Consider the following 23,428-nt stretch of genomic DNA (forward strand, 5'->3'; position numbering starts at 1 on the left):
AGAAAATATATTAGAAACCCCTTGTCTGGGCTAGAGATTCACTGCACAGAGGTGTCACTTACCATGCTATTACTGTACTCAGCACTCAGGAATGTGTGCATTAAGAGCCATCAATTAAAACAACTCTGAGGTATCACCTCACACTTATCAGAGTGGCAAATATAACAACAACAACAAAAAAAACAAAACAGAAAATTTTGGATGTTGGAAGGGATGTGGGAAAGCTGGGACATTAATCCACTGTTGGTGGAGTTGGGAAAAGATCCAACCATTCTGGAGAGCAATTTGGAACTATTCCCAAAGGGCTATAGAACTGTACATACCCTTTGATCCAGCAATACCACTGCTAAGTTTATATCCCAAAGACATCCCCAAAAAGAGAAAAAGACCTATTTGTACACAAATATTTATAGCAGCTCTTTTCGTGGTGGCTAAGAATTGGAAATCAAAGGAATGCCCATCCATTGGGGAATGACTAAACAAACTGTGGTATGTGATGGAGATGGAATATTATTGTGCTATAAGAAATGACAAGTGGGATGACTTCAGAAAAGCCTGGAAAGACATGTATGGACTGATGTATAGTGAAGTGAGCAGAACCAAGGGAACTTTGTATATAGAGATAGCAATATTGTGTGATGAAGAACTGTGAATGACTTGACTGTTCTCAACAATACAATGATCCAAGACAATCTCAAAGGACTATAGATGAAACATCCTATCCACCTCCAAAGAAAGAGCTATTGATGGAACAGACTGAAACTTGCTATTTTTCATTTTCTTTCATTTTTTTCTTTTAATCAAGGTTTCTTGTACAAAATGATAAATATGATAATGTTTTACATAATCCAAAAAAGAGCCATTAATCAGCAAGTGTTGGCAGAGCACCTACTGTGTGCACAGCTCCCCCCCCCCCCCCCGCCCCAAAGCAATGCTCACACAAAGGAAGAAAGTGTCTAAAATCCTGGGCTCTCTGTTGAGAGAGATGAATTCTCATTGCCTGGGCTATCCTGCAATGTTCCAAATGTCATTTGGTATCCATTTAGACATGTCCTCTAGCTATGATGGGAACCTGCTGGAGTGGTGTTACCACGTTCTGCAGACCCCTAGTTCCTATAGTCACTGTCCCTCCTCTTTTCTTCCTTCACTTCCCCCTTATTCACCCTAAATGGCATTCTGGGTTTTAAGGAAGGACAGAAAGAGGTGCTTCTAGTGACAGGGTCACCCCACAGTATGGACATGCTGAGACTCTTCCAAATGCTCTTCATGGAGGTACTGCCTACTCGTGGTGGTGCTTTTGTTTGTCAGAGTCCAGATCCTGTTGGGATCAGGCCCAGGTCTGATCTACTCCTTCCCATGACCTGTACCCTTGAGACATCCTCCTCGCTCCAGCCTGCTACAGGTGGGACAGGAAAAAGAAAATTTCTACTTGACATTTTCCCCCCATTTTGATTTCTCTGGCCATTTTCCTTTGATTCTACCTATAGCACAAAGCCCTGGTGCTCTGGTTGTTACAGACAAAAACAGAAAAAAAAAGTTTAAATTTTAAATGTTAAAAGGAAGTACCTCATTGCTCCCAGGTAGTTCAGGAGACAGAGCACTGGGCCTGGAATCAGGAGGAACTGAGCTCTGATTCAGCCTCAGACACTTACAAGCTGTGTGACCTTGGGCAGGTCATTTAACCTCTATTTGCCTCAGCTTCCTAATCTGAAAAATGAGGATGATAATAGCACCTACCTCCCAGGGCAATTGTGAGGTTCAAATGGGGTGATATGAAAAGTGCTTAGCACAGTGCCTGGCACATAGTAGGCACTTAATACTTGCCTTCCTTCCTTCAGTTGGACTGGATGGGGAGAAGAGGGGAGAATAAGAAATGGGTAGAAAGATTCCTTTTTTTTTTTTTTTTGGTGAGGCAATTGGGGTTAAGTGATTTGCCCAGGGTCACACAGCTAGTAAGTGTTAGGTGTCTGAGGCCAGATTTGAACTCAGGTCCTCCTGAATCCAGGGCTGGTGCTCTATTAACTGTGCCACCTAGCTGCCCCGAAAGATTCCTTTTTATTTAAAAAAAAAAAAGGCTAAAAAGATTATCATGAATTTTAAGGGAAAGGTTCAATTTAAGAAGAAAACTTTGCAAAGTTTTATTTTTTATACAGTTAGTTTTCTAGAAAAAAGCAGAGCTGTTTTAGTTTCTTTGGCTTGATGAATAAAATGATTGAGTATTCAATAAATGTTCACTTAAAATAAAATAATTGCTACATATGCCTATGTCAGCGCCACAGCTTAGAGACCAGTTTAGAAACCCTGGCCAAGAAAGCTGGGGGAGTTCTGCTTTTATAGGCTGCTGCCACAGCCCCGGTGTGGGGGATGGGCGGAGGCTGTTGCCCTCATCAAGGTTATTGGCAACAGCTGCTGCCTTCCCTGGCCTGCAGATCAATTGTCCTGACTTGATGACTGTGGTAACAATTAGTGTGATAGGGACACAAATCGGGAAGAATAGAAGTGGGGAGGTTGATTCTGTTGGTGCCACTCCTTCTGCCTACATCCTGGGGCTCCAGTACTGACGTTGGTTGATGTCTAGGAAGGGTAGAATTCAGACCCGGTGAAAGTTGGCTAGGGGTGCAGAGTCACATGATCCCCATCCTGCCTCCTCAAGGCACCCTCTTCTCCTTCCCGTCGCCATCAGTCCTGAAGGCCTGCAGGTGGCAGTGCTTCCAAGGGTTTAAGTGGTACAGAGGTTGTTGGCAATAGGAAATGTGAGGTATAAAGGTTTTGACCAACACAGAATCAGGGTATTCCTCAGCCCATGATACTTCCAGTTCTCGCTCCCACCTCTATCCCCAAGATTTAGCTCCCCATCTCCGGGGCCAAGCACATTTTTAAATGGAGGACTGAGAAGGAATACTTTCAAATGTTTAGAAGGCTCCAGCCTCAGAGCCCCACTTGGCCTGTGACACAATAGCCACTGTCCTGTTTTAGACTCTTAGATCTGTGATTAGATTTAAGCAATACGTCTAGCCATCCCTACCCAGTGGGAAACACCTGCCTTGAATTAAAGTGGCTTTAATGGAAGAGATGAACTGAGGCTGTCATTTAAAAGCTTTGTTGATGGCATTAAGATCAGTCAGCAAGTGTTTGTAGAGTACCTACTATGTGCACAACTCCCACAAGAGGTATTACTCCAACAAAGGAAGAAGGTGGCTAAAATCTTGGGCTGTCTGTCAAGAGATAAAGATTCTCCCTACAGCCTGGCTATCCTACTACATTCCAGATGCCATTTGGTATCCATTTAATTATTGGCTGGGTAGTGCAGTGGCTAGAGCTCTGGGCTTGGAGTCGGAAAGACCTGAGGTCAAATTTGACTTCACATGCTTGGAAAGATATAAAAATTCTATAAATCATTTTAAATCAGAATAATCAAGGAAGCTGACCCTGGTCACTTAACCTCTATTTGCTCCAGTTTCCTCAACTATTAAACGGGGATCATAATGGCACCTATCTCTAGTGTTGTTATGAAGATCAAATGAGATAATATTATTAACACACTTAGCACAGTGCCTGGCACATAGTAGGCACTGTATAAATATTAGCTTCAAAACAAAACAAAGTCGGCCTCTGATTTCTCCTGGTGCTGACCTTGGGTTCTTGAAGGCTGTGCCATCAGAATCCAAAATACCAAGCCAGAAAGGGCCTAAAGATAGATTTGGAGGGTCTCTTCACTCTCCATGCTTAGGGTTTGACCACATGGTGAGGAATTCTGGGGGGGATCCTAACCACTGGTGAATATTATTTAGTAAGTAAGGACCTGAAGGGCAGTGATCTGCATTGATGGAGGATGTCTCTATCCTGACGGAATCATAGCTCCTAGAAATACTGGAATAGGGACACTTTCCTAAAGAGAGGCAAGAAGATGCTTTGCCTCCCCCTGAGCCACAGAAAGGATAAGAGAATGAATGCAATCATCTAGTATGAGTCTTTCAGAGGGAGCACTGTGTTATGGTGGGGGCTTACCGATTCTATATTTTTATCTTGGTTTGTCTCTTAGGCTCCTCAAAGCCCATTACATCTCATGTCCTGAAAGCTGTGACCAATGATGGGCGAAGTGCAGGAAACCGAACGGTCACTTTTACAGTTCTGAGTTCCCCCAAACTTGGGAGGCTTATTAGACTAGACTCTGGCAATGACACACAGGATGTTTCTGCATTTACACAACATGCGGTGAGTACCCTAACTCCGATATGGCCCCACTCTGATGGAAGCTGGGTGAGCGGGGCTTTCCCAGAGGGAAACCTTTGTCTCCTGTCCTCTTCTTCCTTCCTGTGCTTTTGGAACTGAGTAGATGTGACCTCTTGGCCAGCTGTAGTGATGATGATCTTAAAACCAGAAGAATTCCAGGGGTCCTTGCATGGCACTGAATGGTTAAACAGTTTGGCCTCCCTTTTTAGTGGCTTCCAATGCAATAGGAAGGCAGGTGGCTTGGCACTTGTTTTATTAACATATGTGGAGGGTTAAGCACAGTCTGGGAGAGAGCATGTGTCATGGTTGAGACACAGTTGATATCCAGAAGGTTTATTACTTAATTTAAACAAATTTCCCTTGGGGATATCTCTTTACCTCCCTAAGCCATGGTTGTTGTTTCTTCTTTCTTCTTCCTCTTCCTCTTCCTCTTCCTCTTCCTCTTCCTCTTCCTCCTCCTCCTCCTCCTCTTCCTCTTCTTCTTCCTCTTCCTCTTCCTCTTCTTCTTCTTCCTCTTCTTCCTCTTCCTCCTCCTCTTTTTCTTCTTCTTCTTCTTCCTCTTCCTCCTCCTCATTCTAGCTTCCTTGATTATTCTGATTTAAAATGATTTATAGAATTTCTATATCTCTTCAAGGATTGCAAAGCGCTTTACAAATATTATCCCACTTCATCATCACAACAACTCTGGGAAGTAAATGTTATTATTATCCCCATTTTACTGATGAGGAAATTGAGACTGATAGAGGTTAAGTGACTCATTCAGGGTCACACAGTAAGTGTCTGAGGCTGGATTTGAACTTAGGCCTTTCTGTTTAAAGGGCCAGTGCCCTATGCATTGCACCATGGTAAAAGGTAGAGTTTAGACTACTAGATGGTTTCTGAGGTCCTTTCTGGTTCTAAAATTCTGTGATTCTAAGAGGAATTCTGAAAGGTTGATAATGCAGCCACATTATGAACCTGTGTAACTAGGTAAGTTATGCTTACATGTGATTTTATTACTGGGTATTCTTGTATACCCTGGCATTCTGAAGGGTTTATACCACATATAGAGAAGCATTGTGGTCTGATGGAATGACCTCTGGGCTAGGAGTCATGAGACCCAGATGCTAATCCTGGCTCTGTGACTATGAATAAGTCATGTGACTAATTTATATTTCATTGTCCTCCTCAATGAAGCAGTTAGTTGGCTCAGGGGATAGAGAGCACCAAGCCTAGAGTCTGGAAGACTCATCTTCCTGAGTTCAGATCTGGCCTCAGACACTTATTAGATGTGTGACCCTGGGCAAGTCACTTACCTCTATTTGCCTCAGGTTCCTCATCTGAAAAATGAGCTGAAGTGGCAAAACACTTCAGTATCTTTGCCAAGAAACCTCCAAATGAAGTCACAAAGAGTCAGACATGACTAAAATAACTATTTTTTAAAATGGCTAATAATGCTTGTATTGCCCACTCTGCAGGGATCGTGTGAGAAAAGCACTTTGGAAACCTTAGAGCTATATAAACATGAGTGATTATTGTGATGAAAAAGATAACTACACTGAATTTTAGGAGAAAATATATTTTCCTTTCTGATGTATGTTTACTTTTCAATTTTGGAATATCCTCACTGTTGGCCTGTGAGTTGAATAAACAGTAGGTGGAAAGATATAAATCAAATACTATTTGAGAGAACATGAAGTTGAATGGAAATAACAGAACTTCACCACATGCCCACCTTTGACCTTGGAGCGGCCTCTGCTCAGGCTGATGTGGCAGAATTCAATTTGTCTTTGGCTTCCACATTGCCTTTGTTGGCGATGTATTTAGGGAGCAGGTCATATGGCTGGCAGGGGCACCAAGTGTGAGACAGAGATGAGGAAGTATCAGAGCTGCATTCCAAGCACTCCCAGAGAGAAAGAAGTTTTGAAATACAAACCACATTATGTGATGAGATTAATGTGGTAGCAGCCACTCAGGATGGAAGCTCAGCCTGGGTTGGTTTGGTTTCTCTGGTCAATGCTTCAAATGCAATAAAAACAAACAAACATAATTTATAGAGCACCTTGCAATTTACAGAGCACTTTCCCATGCATTATCCCATTTGATCCTTACAACAAACAGTTCTGTGAAACAGATTGTGCAAGTATGGTCACCCCCATTCTACAGATGAAAGATATGGTCTCACCAGGGTGAAATGACTTGTTCTAGATGGTGGAACCGTGACCTGAACCCATGTCATCCATATGCAAGTCCTAGGTCCAATGCACTTTTGATTGCACCGCCCTTTGGCCATCTAAGAATGTACCTATGAAAGACACCCCCCACACACACCAGTAATAAGAATAATAATGACTGAAATGGGTTATTGATGTCTGCTGTTAGGGTCACAGCTCACATATATACAACCTCTTCCAGAAGATCTTAACATCTCTAGAAATATTCAAAGCAGAAATGAGTAGGGGAAATGGACCCCTTTGTGGTTCGGTTGTTTCAATTGTGTCCAACCCTTCATGACCTCATTTGGGGTTTTCTTGGCAAAGATAATGGAGTGGTTTGCCATTTTCTTTTCCAGATCATTTTACAGATGAGGAAACTGAGGTAAATGGGGTTAAATGACTTGCTCAAGGTCACCCAGTGGCACTCCTAGGCTGCTTAAAGACTTCAGGAGGTATCTGAGTCTTCATCTAATCAGCAAGAATTTGTTCCCTACCTACTGTGCTTGGCATTTCTCTGGGCTTGCTTGGGAATAGGGGAGAAGGGGGAATATATAAATACCTTGTAATTATATAGCACTTTAAGGTTTGCAAAACACTTTACAAATATTATCCCACTTAATTCTCAGAATAACTGGGAGGTAAGTACTATTCCTCATTTTATAGATGAGGAAACTGGGGGGGGGCGGGGCGTGGGGCAGACAGGGATTAAGTGAATTGTCCAGGAAGTGTCTAAGACTGTATTTGAACTCAGGTCCTCCTGACTCCAGGCCCAGTGCTCTGCTCACTGAACCACCAGCTGTCTTGATACAAGAGGCATAAACACTCAAGAGTTGAAAGACATCTTAGAGTTTATAGGATCACAAGATTTTAAATTTTGGGTTGTAAGGGACCTTAGAAGCCTTCTTCTCCAAACCCCTCATTTTACAGATGAGAAAACTGAGGCCCAGAGAGGTTTAGTGACTTTAGTCACAGGTAGTAAGAAGGTGAATTCATTTAATCCAGCTTCTACCTGATGTATACGATATCACTGACAAGTGGTCCTTTAGCCATTTGTTGAATTTTTTTTTTGATGAGGCAATTGGGGTTAAGTGACTTGCCCAGGGTCACACAGCTAGTAAGTGTCAAGCATCTGAGGCCGGATTTGAACTCAGGTCTTCCTGACTCCAGGGCCGGTGCTCTATCCACTGCGCCACCTCGCTGCCCCTTGTTGAATATTTTTACTGATGGTGAACTCATTACCTCCCAAGATAGCCCATAGCCTTTTTGTTTTTTTCTAAGTGTTAGGAACTTTCCATGAGAAAAAGAAAAAATTAAAAAATAAAATAAATTATCCAAAAGCAGGTGTCACAGTGGATAGAGTGCTAGGCCTGGAGCAGGAGGACTTGAGTTCAAATCTGACCTCAGACATCTCCTAGCTGTGTAACCCTGGGCAAGTCACAACTTCTGTTTACCTCAATTTCATCTGTAAAATAGAGACAATAATAGCACCTGCTTCCTAGAATTTTGTGAAGATCAAATGAGATAATATTTGCAAAGCACTAAACACAATTCCTGGTACAAAATAGGCACCATATTGCTATTATTATCATTATCTCATGTGCTTGTCACTAACCTGCTCTGATGTCAAGGGTAAATTATTCAGCCATTAGTTTCTACATGACACAAGGTGTTTCAAAGTGTATCTTGTATCAAGTACAACTTAATTGTTGAGCCATAATATTTTATTGGGGTGAATGGCAATGTAATGGCCTATTTTTTTTATTGCTTCATAAGAAAAAAATCCTCACTGCCAAAAATAATTACACAATAAGGTTCTGATGAGGAGGTTTTGTTATGTCACAAAAGTCATTCCGTCTCCAGACATTTATCACACAACTGCGATGTGTCAGGCATCATGCTAGGTGCTGGAAATACAAAGACAAAAATGAAACAATTCTTGTCTCCCAAGGTACTTACATTCTACTGGGGGAGATAACACATGCATATATAAACATATACATAATAGACGTGAGGTAGATGTTGAGAGAAAGATACTGGCACCAGGAGGGATGAGGAGACACTTCATGAAGAAGGTGGTACTTGAAGGAAATGAGAGTCTAAGAAAGGGAAGTGAAGAAAGAGCACTTTCCCAGCCCTGAGGCAGAGCCCATGCAAAGACATGGGGAGGGGAAAGGGGAGTACGGTAGATGAGGAACAACAAACAGGAGAGGCCAGTTTTTAATTAAGAGGTTTATGGATGGTGGCAGGGTAGCAAAGGGAAAGTAGTTAAGAGATATGCATTGAACCTGTCATGATACTCATAATTACTGAATACAGTCTGAAAGATGGTACTATAGTAGGAAAGTTTTAATTAGGCAGTCGGCGGCTGAGCCTGAAGCGTAGAAGAAGCTGATGCAGGATGAGGAAGCAAATTGGCTGATTTCTAAGGGCAGCACCCCCATTCCCATGATCCCCATTGACCTTTTTTTCCTGTTCCAGTATTAGTCTGCCAATTTATCTTCTTTTTTCCTTCTCCAGCAGGGAAGAGAGACAGGGGTGGGGGTCAACCCCCGGCAGGGTTAGTTAAGTTAGTTAAGTATCCTAACATTCCTTATTGTTGCCCCCTTCTTCGCCTGCTTGCTCTTCTATGTGCACTTCAGCATTCCACCAGGAAGCAGGGCTGGGGCATGAATTATCTACAAATTAAGGAAATTACCTGTTTCCTCTTTTCATTACCTTGTGGTCTGTGGACCTGAAAATGTGATGACTGTTAGCAAGTCCCTTCAGATCAGAGTCATTTCTAGTTACAATCACTGCATGTACCAGGGTTCCAAGGCATGCGCGCACATGTGAGAGCCTGGCACTTAGCATTTGCTTGTTGATTGACTGATTGATTGTGAGAAGACTGAGGATGCAGTGCAGAACCAGGTATTGGAGCCTTGGAACACACACACACACACACACACACACACACACACACACACACACACACACACACACACACACTCCTTTTCTCTCTGATAGCTAGGAGTGACACTTGGTAACTGGTGTTAGGAACCTTGTACTAGCAATGCATTTTTTTCTCCTGTCTTCACATTCACAGTTCTGTTAACTTTATTAAATCTCTGTTAATAAGTTCATGCCTATTTTTAAATCCCCTTCCTCCATCCTTCTATCACCTTCTCAATTTACCTCCTTACCGCCCTTCTCTCTTCTTCTTCTGTCCCCTTTCCTCCAATCTCACCTCCCTTCTTCCTTTCTCTCCTTTTCTCTCTTTAGCCTCTTTCTCCTTTCCTTTTTTCTCTCTCTCTTCTCCCTTTCATCTTCTAGCCTCTCCTATCCTCCCCCTCCCTTAATCCTCTTATCTGGATGAACTGGATGGTGAGAGACTAGAGCTGGATATATAAATTGGAGAGGTGTCTGCATAAAGGAGATAAAAAGATCAGGGGAGGAGATAAAATCACCAGGGAGACAGCATAGAGAGAAAGGAAGAGGATCTGGGACTGAACCTTGGGAAACATCCATACTTAGAGGCATAGAGGGTAAGACATGGATAATGATACAGTAAAAGAGACTAACAAGAAAGTCATACATGGGGGATGGGGAGGGAGAGAAAACAGGGTCTGGGAAGCCAAGGGGATACCAAGTAACCAGGGGGTGGAAGTGTTCTCAACAATGTGAAAAGCCACAAAAAGACCAGAGAGAAACAATAGATCTATGGGATTTAGAAATGAAGAAGTCATGCATTGGTGGCCTCTCAGAGAACAGTTTTCAGTAGACTAGTAGGAAGTAGAGAGTTGATGACCTCCCAACCCTGATATTGTATAAGGTCCCTTCTAGCACTTAACATTTTTTAGCCCCATGAGTAAGATGTTAATAATGGGAATAGATAATAGAGACAGCTAACAGTGCAAATGACATTTGAGAAAAATTGTGAAAATATTTCCTATAAAAAGCCCCCAAACTTTAAAGTGCTAGGAGGAAGGAATTATTGGTAGATAAGGCACAAAGAATGTCAAGAGAGTTAAGCCACAAAACATGTGTTAAGAAAGAAGATATCTAGTTTAATTTTTAAATCACAGTTTTATGTATATCATATAGTTTGTTATATATTACATTTGATATATCATGCAATATAATTATATATATATTTATATAGCTCCTATATTTGAGAATATACAGTGTGTTTCTCAGCAAAGCATTTTACTTTTAACTATTGTGTTGTGGATGGGTAATTAGTCTCTTCCTCTTCCCTCCCTTCCCATTCTCCTCTTTTGTTCCCTCATCTCCTTTTTGCCAGCAGATGGAAATGCTAATCTTTTCCCGATGTCTGTGGTTTCATGGCCTGTGTCAAATAATGCTGTAGTTGCCACCCACTTTTAACTTTATCCCTTTTTTAAAGTCATCCCTTTTACAATGTCTACTACAGGCACCCTGTGTTAACTGGATAACATTTTAGCAGTGAAAGAAATGATGGAGTCAGTTATTTGGTGATGGTGGTGAAGGTGCCCAGAACATTTTAACTTAACTTAATAAATAAAAAGCATCTACTAAAAACCTGTTACCTGTCCAACCTTCCTCACAAGTGAAACAAAAACAGTCCCCATGAAAGAATTGGTGAGCAATCAGTTATCAAATGGGGGTGGTGCTCACTACCATTATGAAAGGAGTTAATACTTCAGCCATGCTAAGATGATTTGTCAATTTTTTCCTCGTTACAGCTTCCTTGGTTATTATGACTGAAACCATAACAAACTCACCAAGCATTTGCCTCATAAATCATAGAAAAATGTCCAAAGAGTTGGAGCCAGCAGAGTCCTCAGAGATCATCTAGTTCATTTTGTAGATAGAGCAACTGAGACCCCGTTTCTTGAACAACTGACTTGCTAAGCGCACTAACAATCCTTCAGTTGTCTTGGCTTCTACAGCTTAAAGCCTGGTGAGACAGAATCGATGATTACAACATATTCAGGAAGTAGATGGGTCCGCTCACCCCTGGAAAATTTTCTTGTCCCTGAAAATATATGTATTGTTATTGTGTGGATAGGTGTCTTATAATAGTCCAACCTAGAATCCTAGAGGGTTTGAGCTGGAAGAGACCCTAAAATTCATCTTATCCAGCCCCTCTCATTTCATAGATGAAAAAGTAGTCCCAGAAAGGATGAATCAACTTGTCCGAGGTTGCTTTGTGAATGAGTGGCACAGAATTAGGACTAGAGCTCATGTCTCCTAATTTTTAGGTATATGAGAGAATTCCTTTCTGTAGCCCAACACCATCATTTACAGAAGACCAAGGCCCAGAGATGGATAGTGATGCTCTCACAGTCACATACCGAGTAAATGTGTAGAACTGGAATTTGAATCTAGGCCCTCTTACTTCCGAATTTAGCATCCTTTCTACTCCAAGCTAAGCTTCAGAAATGGTGCCAGTTAGAATCATGTCTTACAGCAATGCCAATGCAGAGAAGTGAGGAGAGGCCATGGCTAGCATGCCCAACCATAAGAGAAACCCATCTGGAGCAGGAAAATCATGGGGATAGGCCATCGTAGCACTAATCCTACTACTTTCTCCTCTTGGAAATGTATTGGCTTTGACAGTCTCCATGGTAACTCTCTAGTTTGGGAACTACTGGCACAGACACATCCCCCTAACCCTCCCACCCCCCTGTTGCCCATTGCATTTGATATTCCAGTGAAATCTGGCTTGACCCTGCATAACCTCTGCTTGTTCTTTGTGATTAAGATTTGATCCATGCTCTCTCTCCAGGAGGGCTCTTCCCTGTTAATTCCACTTAATCCCTGGCATACATAGGCCCTGGGAGGTTGGGGCCCACGGTGCCAGTGATTGATAACTTTGTTTCCCACCCACCCCCCTACACACATATATCCACACCCCAGATAAACTCTTCTCTCCAGCCATGACAACAACAGAACCCCCTAAGTCCTCCAGTGCTGTTGTAGCCACAGTTAGAGCCGACCACTTCAGCACCAGCCAAGTTTTGGGGAACATTTGCAGTCTTGCGTGAAGGACTAGGTGGTTCTGGAGTTAATGGGGTTAACTGCCCACCCCTCTGGTGGCACAACTTGCTCCCAGGAACCTTTCACTAGAAAGGAAGAATATCTTCTGGGGTTTCTGCCCTGGGTAGATTATTCATGGCATTCTCCCTCTGACCATTCTCCACAGCTCAATGCAAGGGGGCCTTTGTCTCCTCTGGAAAAGGTGTGCTGCCTATTGGGCCAGTTGCTTTCTAATCAGAAACAGCTCCTTATTGGATAACGTAGAGGGTTTTCTCTAGAATTTCAGGAGATTTATGACACCATCACTCACTTCAGTTTGAAGTTATCACCCTTTATTCATAGGCAGTATGATCAGGCAAGTTAGGTGGCTCAGTAGATAGAGCACTAGACTTGGAATCAGGAAGCCTTGAGTTCAAATCTTGCCTCAGATACTTACTAGCTGTGTGACCCTGGGCAAGTCACTTAAACTTTGCCTTAATCCACTGAAGAAGGAAATGGCAAACCCACTCCAATATCTTTGCCAAGAAAATCCCATAGGCTGCATGGTCCACAGTGTCACAAAGAGTTAGACATGACTAAATGACCACAAGTAGCTCAGTTTGTGTCTATACAACCCAGAAGGTCCCAGGTCAGATCCCACTTGCTACCTAGACATTCACAGAGAAACTAAGCTATATACCATCAATCACAAGAATACCCTCTTACCATCCAGCCCCATAGACCATCCAACACCATAGTTGTTCCTGACTCTTAAAATCAAATCTCCTTAACCCCTATGTGTTGTCTGTCTCAGTTTTATTGGACTTGGGGACCTCTACCACCTTTATGGATTTGTTCTTCACCCTGAGGTTAAATGTCAGCTTGTAAAAGGACTAGTGCTTTCCAGCTCAGTTTCCCTGATTTCCTTCCCTACAAAATCTGATTAGTCTTAGCTTCCTGGTCTGGGAACTTAAGATGTCCCAGTCTCATATAGGGAGTGCTTCACAGGCTTGGTGGCTTCCTGAGTTGCCAGATCCCAATGACATACTTACCAGACACATTTCCAGATGGAGACAGAAGAAGCCTTATCCAGAAAAGCTAAGTTATTCTTATTGTATATCCTTGTATTCTTGCTGTATATCCTTGTTAAGTTTAGACAAAGTAAACTCCCTCATCCAATAACTCAAACCTCAACTGAGGAATAGAGCTGCATCTACAACATCATGGAATCCCATACCTGCCTGGTGATAATTGCAGTGATTCCTGGATACTCACTTTGGATATGATCTGTGACCCAGGAGACCAAACTCCTGTGCCTTTGAGCAAGGGAATATTGCAAAGTCCTGTATAATTTAAGATTCTAAATGTGGATCCTAATCTGTTCCCCCAGTTTTGGGGGAAACTGACTAAAATCACTGATAAAACGAGTTTAGATTTTTAAGGGTTTATTGGAAAATAGAAAGAAAAAGATTGAGAACAGAATTCCAACATCCTGGCATTCCTAGCTTTCCTCAAATTTCCTGTGAAGTCCTCTGCCGCCACCACCACCATCAAGTCAGGAACCCAAAAGCCCGAAAGCTCTCTGCACAGGCTCCCTTTCCTCCTTCCTGTCTCCTCCCAGAAAATAGGAGGCTCCTCAAGTTGATTGGCTGGTAGCCTTGATAGACAGCACCCATGAGTAAATGTCATTTCCTGACGCCAAGGAAAAGCCACAATGCCTCTGAGGCATTTTCTTCATGGCGGAGCTTTCCCACAGCAAGTCTCCAGTAGGTGGCATAATTCCAATCATTATAGTACTCAGCCTAACGGGAACCTGCTCCCCTCTATCCTTCCCATGGTATGAGTGGACCCACTGAGTGGTGTTGGATGCTATAACCATTGCATGGGGATCGGAGTAAACTGAAGCTGAGGCTTACATTTTCCTCCTAGCATCATTCAAAGCACAGCATAGAGTAGATAAGTATCTCATCCAGCCACATAGCCTTAGAAACCCAGGTGTAAACTCACCAGAGGCACCTTGATACATTTCTCAATAGGAAAACTGAAGATGGGAACCTATTGTTCATGTAAGAAATTGTGTGTTGGGTGGATATGAAAACAGACTTCAACAGGATTCTGCAGTAGGTAATGGAGCCAAGTGCAAGACCAGAAGTGTCACACATGTGTTTCTGGCCACATGTGGCTTACAGTGTTCTAGTGCATCCCAGAACTAGGTTAAAATAAAACTGAGAAATACTTAACAAAATAAATAAAAACACAATTTGCTGTTGTTCACTTGTTAAGTCATGTCCAACTCTTTGTAACTGTATGCAGTTGTCTTGGCAAAGATACAGAAGTGGTATATAGATGGATTAGTGGCCCCTGATTTTCTTTGAGTTTGACACCACTCGCTAGACTCGGCTATTAGCATCCCCATCCATGCTATTACATGATTCTCTTCGTCCCCGGGCCACCTATTCTAGGCAGTTGGATTTACTCATTGGCCAGAACGGAGACTGCAGGAGTTTCTGAAAAGGAACTGGTTAGAAGGGATTCATCTGACCCTCTAGGTTTCTCCCAGAACCTCAATATTATTTGTCAAGAAAACTGGGAAGTTAGAGCTCTGCATGACAGCACAGTCTTGAAAGCCATCACCACATGAGATTAATTCCTTGCCCTTATCGGCAGGGATGCCAAGTTTCACCTTTCTATAGCCCATTACCCACTACACAGAGTACATGAAATGAACCTCTTGGGTGCTCTACTTCCTACCCACCATAGAATCCTATCAGAATAATGTGGTTTGATTGCCAATATGGAAATGTTTTGCATGACTTTACATGTATAATTGATACTATAGTGCTTGCCTTCTCAAGAGGTAGGGGAGAAATGGGAGGGAGAAAGACATTTTAGAACTCTGGTTTTTAAATGATTGATAACATTTTTAATGTAATTGGGAAATATTTAACAGAATAAATAAAATGTTTTTTTAAAAATAAATAAAATTATATGGTTTGCCTTTCAACCCCCAAAGCACACTTTTCTACATGAACTATATAAATTCAATCCCCAGTTTTTCTCTGCACTCACTCAATTCACCATATTCTTTGTGTGTACCTGAGTGAGCTGGAAGCTGCTCAGATCAACCTATAGAAGAATACTTATAGGCAACCAGTGTAGTCCACAAAAGGGAGGCCAGCCACCAAAGTCCCTAAAGGATCTGGTCTGACTATATTTCCATAACCTGGTGACTAATAGCTTTTCCTGAAAGTTGGTAGAAAGTCAGTCAGCAAGTATTCATCAGACTCTTTGTGCCAGGCACTGTGGGTACAAAGAAAGCCAAAGCATGGTCCCTGCCCTCAAGGAGTTCACTTTCTAATAATTATTCAATCAATAAACATTTATTAAGCACCTACTGTGTTCAAGGAAGTATAGGGAGATAACCATGTACATACAAGATATATTCAGTGTAAACAGAAGGTAATCTCAGTGGGAAAGAGGGGTAGGGAAAGCCTCCGGAAGGTAGGATTGGAGCTGAGTCTTGAAGCAAGGCAGGAGGCAAAGGCAGAGAGGGAGAAAAAGTAATAAGTAGCTTCTTCATCACTGATGATGAGGAGCCCCATGGTCAGCTGGATTATGTCCTCACTCTGAAACTACCCAACATCCTTCCGGTCTTCGCTATGATGGCTTTACCTCAATCCCAAACCAGATCTACTGAATCTTTGCCTCTGCCCAATCAATAACTGAGTATGGCTAAGAAGAATGTGTAGTTAAGAGGATCCTCAATACTAGGAGACATTAGAATGACTCCAGTTCCACCAGTACCTAACGCAAGCAGACATATAGGCCCGAAGAGAAGACATGGGAGCCACAGGTAACTTTCATGCTCTGGAGTTGGTAGAGGCCCTCCACCAAGGTTATGCCACTAAGTCATGACCTAGAACCCTGTGGAGTTGTTCTATGGGAGAGGAATGGTATTGATCCAAAGCTGAAGGAGAAGAATGGGGTTCAATTAGCATGCTACTACTATAGAAGAACATCATCTAGAACAAGGGAAACAATATGGAATAGACTCTCTTGTCAGTGCTACCTAATGCTCACCTTTTTCATATATTTTCCAAGATTCCACACTGGCTTCCTGGCTTTGGTTTCATTACTGGTGCAAATTTTTCCTGATTCCTCTCCAGCCCTTTCCAATGAATTATGGCTGAGCCTAGCATGGTCTTAACTTTGTTCTCTCAGATGGATTTACTTTCTCTTACAAATTTTTATTTCTACTTTTTTATATCACCTATATTTACCATTTTATTCTTCCCTTTCTCCCATCCCTTATAATACGGAATTGTTAAAAACAAACAAACAAACAAAAACCAGTTGGGCAAAACTAGCCAAAAAATGATTCTTATTACATTCAGTGTTCCACACCCATAGGCACACATCTTTGCAGGGGGATCAGGGAGGAGGACCTTCTTCCACCTTTTCTTTGAGCTTAAGATTGTGTATTGCAGTTTTCCAACAGTCAGTTTCAATTATTATATTGTCATTCTTTTTATTAACACTGTTGTAGTTGCTGGGTATATGATTTTCCTGGTTCTGCTTACTTCATTTATCAGTTCATATAAGTCTTCCCATCCTTCTCTATAATACAGGTTTCCTTTTTTTACTGTAATTTGGGAGATTTTTCCAATAGTTTTATTCTATCAGACCTTGTCAGTGATCCTTAATCATTGGGCTGTAGTAATTATTTATAAATGCTTATTTAAATATGACCCCCTAAAAGTTCCTTGAGGATACAACTATTTAATTTTTGGTTTTTGCCTTTGTATCCCTAGTCCCTAACGCGTTGGCTGGCACCTTGTAAGTGGACACTTAATAAATGCTTACTGAGTGAATGAATGGTATCCTTATATGAAGTAAACATATGTAATAAATGAATTATAAGTAGTTTCTTATCTTAAAACATATCCATTTCCAATTTCTCAAACTACCATGTCACCTTAAAATAAATGATTATAATTATTACATGTCACTGCACAGATGATAAAATCTTAAAAATTTGTGCTAAAACAATTGTATCCCAAAGAACTGAACAATTCATACACAGAGAATAAAATGATCATACCACAGAAATGAAATTCAAGCTTTTAAAAATGGAAATCTCTTATTAAGTAGAAATGAGTGAATCAAAAAATGTTTCAATTTATAGCATCCATAATCACTTCCATGTGGAGGACTAGATTAATTGATTTATTTTCCCACTATAATTGCTGGGTTCCTTTAGATTGTTTTGAACAGTTAAAAATGAAGTGTTCTGGTTTTGTGGCTGATGATGCCTGCCTCTCTTTCTTTCCCATAAAGTAGAAATTGCATTACGGTTATTGTTCATGTATCTGCTCCTTTCTTTTCTTCTGTTAATATGCCACTTTACAGTAAGACATTGAAAAAAATTAGGCGACATTTATTTTCCATTGTAAATTAAAACTGAAGAATTACTCTAGCTTACAGGAAATAAGTCTACAGCTTTTCAATGCTTGGGTGTAATAATGAAGAAAGTAAATAACCTATATTTGAATAGGGATCAGTTTAGTCAGAGTTAATAGAGAGTATAATGAGATCATCAAATCCTTTTTGTTTTAATAGTATGAGTTGGAATTGAGAATAAGATCCATTGACTTTGATTGGTTATTCCGTTATTTTGAGAGCGCTTATCAGTATAGTGGGGGCTGAGCCCTATTTCTGTTCATTCTTCCTTTCAGCAAATGTAGTTTATTATTGAAAGTCATTGCTTGTGGGGGCAGCTAGATGACACAGTGGATAAAGCACTGGCCTTGGATTCAGGAGGACCTGAGTTCAAATCCAGCCTCAGACACTTCAGACTTAACTAACTGTGTGACCCTGGGCAAGTCATTTAACCCTCATTGCCCTGAAAAAAAAAAGTTATTGCTTATGAGGTATAGACCATATGCAGAAACTAGGCCATGAGCAGATAAACATCCGCAAACGGGTTGGCTGTTTGAAACCATTAGCACTCTGCCTTCTGTCTTTCTAGCTCATCAGTAGCAGGAAGGATCATGGGATCCTAGATAGATTTTATCTAGTCCAACTTCTTCATTTTACAGAAGAGAAAGCTGAGACTCAGAGAGGTTAACTAACTTGCCTAAGGTCACACAGCGAGTAAGGTTTTGCATTTGAGCTTGGGTTCTAATGGCTTTAAATCCAGGCTTCTATCCACCATGCTGTGCCGTCTCCAGTCTCCATATATCTTCTGGTGGATTTCATTATTTTTAAAATATCACTAATACTAGAACTCTTCAAAATGGCTTGGCTTTTCAGTTGACTTTTTTTTTCCTTTTTCTTTTTTTCTTTTTTTGGTGAGGCAATTGGGGTTAAGTGACTTGCCCAGGGTCACACAGCTAGTAAGTGTCAAGTGTCTGAGGCTGGATTTGAACTCGGGTCCTCCTGACTCCAGGGCCGGTGCTCTATCCACTGCGCCACCTAGGTGCCCCTTCAGTTGACTTTTAATGTTTCATAGAGACCATCATATATCTAGAGCAGGAAATATCTCTGAGGTCACAAAGTCCCTATTTCCTCTCTCCCCTCCCTGCATACTAAAGATACAAAAATTTAGACCCAAGTAAGTTGAGTGACTTGCTCAAGGTTACCTAGGTATTAAGCATGAGAGGCACACATTTGGTCAGCACTGATTGGTCTATCAAAAGATGGGGAAAGCTAAATGTCAATGATGTGGGTTTTTTCCCCCTAAACTGGAATTGGATAACACTTCCAAGCTTTTTCCATTAAGCTGCCTGATTTCTTGGTTCTTCTTGGTGTCGTGGGTTTCTGTAGGGGATGACAAATGGACACTGCCATGAGTAGACTCTGGCATCAATTCATCTTTAAATGGCCAAAAACCTGTAGCACCAAATACTCTTAGGAGGGAAGATTGCAGTTTATGCTGATTCTCTCCCCAGATTCCTTGTTGACCATTCTCAAGACCATCCCAGAGGAGAGAGTTGAATGGTTTCCCTAATATCCACAGAAGCTCAGACTTAAGCCAGATAAGGTGAAAATAGCACTGAATTTGGAGGGAGATAACTAGGGTTTATATGCTGACTTCAAATTGGACTATCTTGGGGGCAGCTAGGTGGCGCAGTGGATAAAACACCAGCCTTGGATTCAGGAGGACCTGAGTTCAAATCCAGCCTCAACTACTTTCACTTTCTAGTTGTGTGACCCTGGGCAAGTCACTTAACCCTCATTGCCCCGGGTGGGGGGCGGGGGATGACCAAATTGGACTATCTTTTGTCAGATTACATTCTTTTGTTTATTTGCTTAACTATTACTGTGGAACTTTTAAAATGCTTTGGCTTTATATTTCATAGAAAAGACCATAGATATATAACTGAAAGGGACCTCAGATACCATTAAGTATACTTCCTCTCCTCCCTCTTCTGCCCCAAGTTATATATACATATATATTAGGAAACTTTCCACTCTCTGCTGCTTATAGCACCTATAGTTCAATTCACCTTGGTACTTCATCAATCAAATATTTATTCATCAGTGTCAAAAATTTATATGACCTTCCATGTTAATCAGTTATTTCATGATACAGTAGATACATATGAATTCCTAATGAGACTTACTATATCCATTTCTATTCTTTAGGAAAAATATTATTATAATTTTTTTCAAGTAAGTTTTTTATTTACTCTCCCTTCCACTTCTCACTCATCCCAAGCCCCTCAGTGGGAAAAAAGAAAGAAAACCAAAACTCTTGTAATATGTATTCATAATCACTAAATCCCCATATTGGATCTATCCAGAAATATGTCTGATTTTGCACCGAGTCTACCACCTCTGTCAGAAGGTAGATAACATGTTTCAACACTGATCCCTTGTAATTATGGTTGAATGTCACAGTGATCAGAGTTTTCAGGTCTATCAAAGTTGTTTATCTTTACATTGTTGTTGTTGTACAAATTGTTCTCCAAGTTCTGTTTACTTTCTTTTCTACCAGTTCATATGGGTCTTCCAGGTTTCTCTGAAATCGTCCCTTTCATTAGTTCTTACAGCACTATAGTATTTCACTACATGTATGCACCATGACAGCCTTTCCCTTAATTGATGGGCACTCACTCACTTCACAGTTCTTTGTGAAAAAGGTACTGCTATAAAGATTTTCCTACATCTGAGTCCTTTTCCTCTTTCTTTGATCTCTTCAGGATATAGAGCTACAAATGATATTGATGGATCAGTAAGGTAACTCTTAGAACATAGTTCCAAACTGTTTTCTAGGATGACTGTACCAATTTACAACTCCAGCACGAGAGCATAAATGTTTCTATTTTTCCACAGCCCCTCCAACATTTGTCATTTTCCTATTTTGAGCTTTGCTAATACAAATCTCAGAAAAATTAAATGACTCATCTGGAATCATACAGCCAGTAAGTGTCTGAGATGAGACTTGAACTCAGATCTTCCAGGGTCTAAATGTAGTACTGTAGTCATCACACCACAGGTACTCTCAACTTACCCTTGTGGTTGTACAAAAATTAATTATTAACTATAACTATATCTAACCTGGAAAAATTATATAATTGGACTTATGAAAAATTATGTTTATATGAAAAATGATACATTTAGAAAAATTATAATTGGGCCATAAGTCCCTTCGCGGTCGCCATTCAAATATAGAAATATTTTAAATGATTAGGCCTAATTTGGGGGGGCTAATCTGACTGGAGGACTAATTTAGGGACTTTTGACTGTTTGGCTATCTGACTGCTATTAATTTAGTATGGGCCGTTTATAAAGTTCCACCACACTGCTCCACTCCCAAAATTGATAAACAAAATATTTAGAAGCCTCTTAACTAAATAATCAAAGCAGAGTTTATTTATGAGATACTATAAGAATACAGGGAAATAAAATGTACAACCTGACTGCGTTGTGGTGTGTCTCTTTCCACTGTGTCTCTTTCCCACCTGCTGCACCTGGAACTTTTTTAATACAATAAGGGCCTTAACCGCCTCCAGCCTCAGGGCACGTTACACTTTCCCGGCTCAGCTACTTTCTTCTAACTCCGCCTGTACCCTTTTGCTTTGTAAATCCCCCTGCTTCTAACTTTCCTCTCCTCCTTACTGCCACCTCTGAACCCCTGTGTTTCTCTCTCACTGACCTGTCTGTCTGCTGTCAGTCTGCCCTTCAGCCTCTCTTTTCCCTGCTCCTAGTCCTTCTCGTCTTCTCCTGCGTCCTTGTAGCCCCGTCTCTAGTCCGATCGCTTGAGTCTAACTCCCAGCTCTATATATACCTTTTCTTCTCTCCACTCAAATCTCAGGGCTTCCTGCGCCCCCACAGACCAAGCTAATCTGCCAGCCAGGGCTGCAGCTGGGGGGGGGGGGCGCTGTGGCCTCACATGCCTCAGCACAGGCTATGCCAGAGCCCAGCATCTCTAAGATACCTCCGCTCAGGTTGGAGGGAGCTGGGGACTTTTTTCCCCCCAGCTGTCTGACCTGGTGTCTTGTATAGCCCACGGGGCTTTTTGGCTCAGCTGAAGCTGAGGAGGAGGGGCACCAGCCCCTCCCACACAGAAGAGACCCTGAGGGCCTAAGGCTTTCCAATCTCAGCTCAAAGGTAGGGTCCCCAAATCAAAGTAAATTTCCACATGGTGATTCTTCTAGGTTCATATAGGTGCTCCCTTTGCATCTGCTCTATGACATATTTACTTTTTCTTTAATTGATAATGTGCTGAGAGTGTGTGTGTGTGTGTGTGTGTGTGTGTGTGTGTGTGTGTGAGAGAGAGAGAGAGAGAGAGAGAGAGAGAGAGAGAGAGAGAGAGTGAGTGCACTGTGCTAGGTCCTGGGGGAAATGGAAATATGAATAAGAAAAAGTCTATGACTTGCCCCAAGACAGGGCAGAGAATTCTCTTTTAGCTTAAGCAAAAAATGACCAGGAATGTTGGAGCCCCAAGAAATGGGACCTCCAGCCTCCTCCACAACTCTAACCTTGCACAAAAAGTTTGATGGAATCCCAGTATTTACATAGCCTCTGATGGTTATCCAGAGTGACAGATGTTTTAGAGGCAAGGGCGGAACCAGACCCAGCCTTGATCTCACAGATTTGGACCTCTTAGTGACTTAGAGATAGCTACAAATTATATACCTGTGCAGATATAATCACTCCTCTAGCAGGGAGAGAAATGGTGCTATGCCTTAGGCCTGGAAGGTATTCCCTTTGCATGCCAATCCATTTGTAATTTGGACAGCAGCTCTTCTTCAGAGTGGGAAACCACCACTGCTTGTTTTCCTATGCTCTCCCTTGGCCTGCCCTTTCCCCCTTGGGCCTTTGCCATGTGTAGTATTATGACTTAACCTTTTTGGCCAAGGTATACTTATCCCCTTCCTCCCCCCAATAATTGGCTCATCATAAGCAAGTCATAAGAAGAAGAGTCATTGTCCTGCCTTCTATGGTATTCTTCTCATCCTAATGAGTTTCTCCTGACCTCAGAAAGCTCAGCTAGTTTTCTAAAATGAAGGAACCTTTGGGAAATAAGGAAATCATCCCTTTTCTCCTCAACCCCAGACTGCCCCAGACAAAGTTCAGTTTGAACTGTGGAGGGCCCTAAAGGGCAGGGCCCTCTTTACTGAGACAGCAGGAAGGCACTGAAGTTTATATGGGCATTTGTTTATTGTTTGAGTAGAGAAGTGACATGGCTAAGTAAGTGGCAGCACTGTGAAGGATGGATTGGTTCCGATATAAAAATGATTCTGTTTGCATCCAGAGGAAAAAAAAACACTGATAAATAGAAGTATGTATAGAATTGTTTTACATATTGTGGTAAAAAAATATGAAAGTTTTTTAACAGTCGGTTAGGATAACTGAAAGACGCCAGTTTTTCTTAAGGACCACCCTTTTGGGGAGGAGACCAACGGCATGAGCTACGCACGCCAGTCCGCCTGCTGCGCACGTCAGACTGCCTGCTACGCACTCGACTTCCGGGGTGCGAGCTTAAAAGACAAGGAGAGAACGGAAGTGGGGCTTTT

At 41.7% G+C, this 23,428-nt stretch overlaps 1 protein-coding gene across 1 annotated transcript in view; it reads left to right on the top strand.

Annotated features, from left to right (window-relative positions):
- LOC122737235 (chondroitin sulfate proteoglycan 4-like) overlaps positions 1-23,428 on the top strand; it is an 85,535-nt gene that overhangs the window by 51,345 nt on the left and 10,762 nt on the right. Inside the window, exon 8 of the mRNA XM_043979709.1 lies at positions 4,043-4,215. Within this exon, the coding sequence (XP_043835644.1) occupies positions 4,043-4,215 (173 nt within the window). The remainder of the gene's footprint in view (positions 1-4,042; positions 4,216-23,428) is intronic.

This window comes from Dromiciops gliroides, chromosome 1 (assembly GCF_019393635.1).
Source record: "Dromiciops gliroides isolate mDroGli1 chromosome 1, mDroGli1.pri, whole genome shotgun sequence".
Lineage (NCBI taxonomy): Eukaryota > Metazoa > Chordata > Mammalia > Microbiotheria > Microbiotheriidae > Dromiciops > Dromiciops gliroides.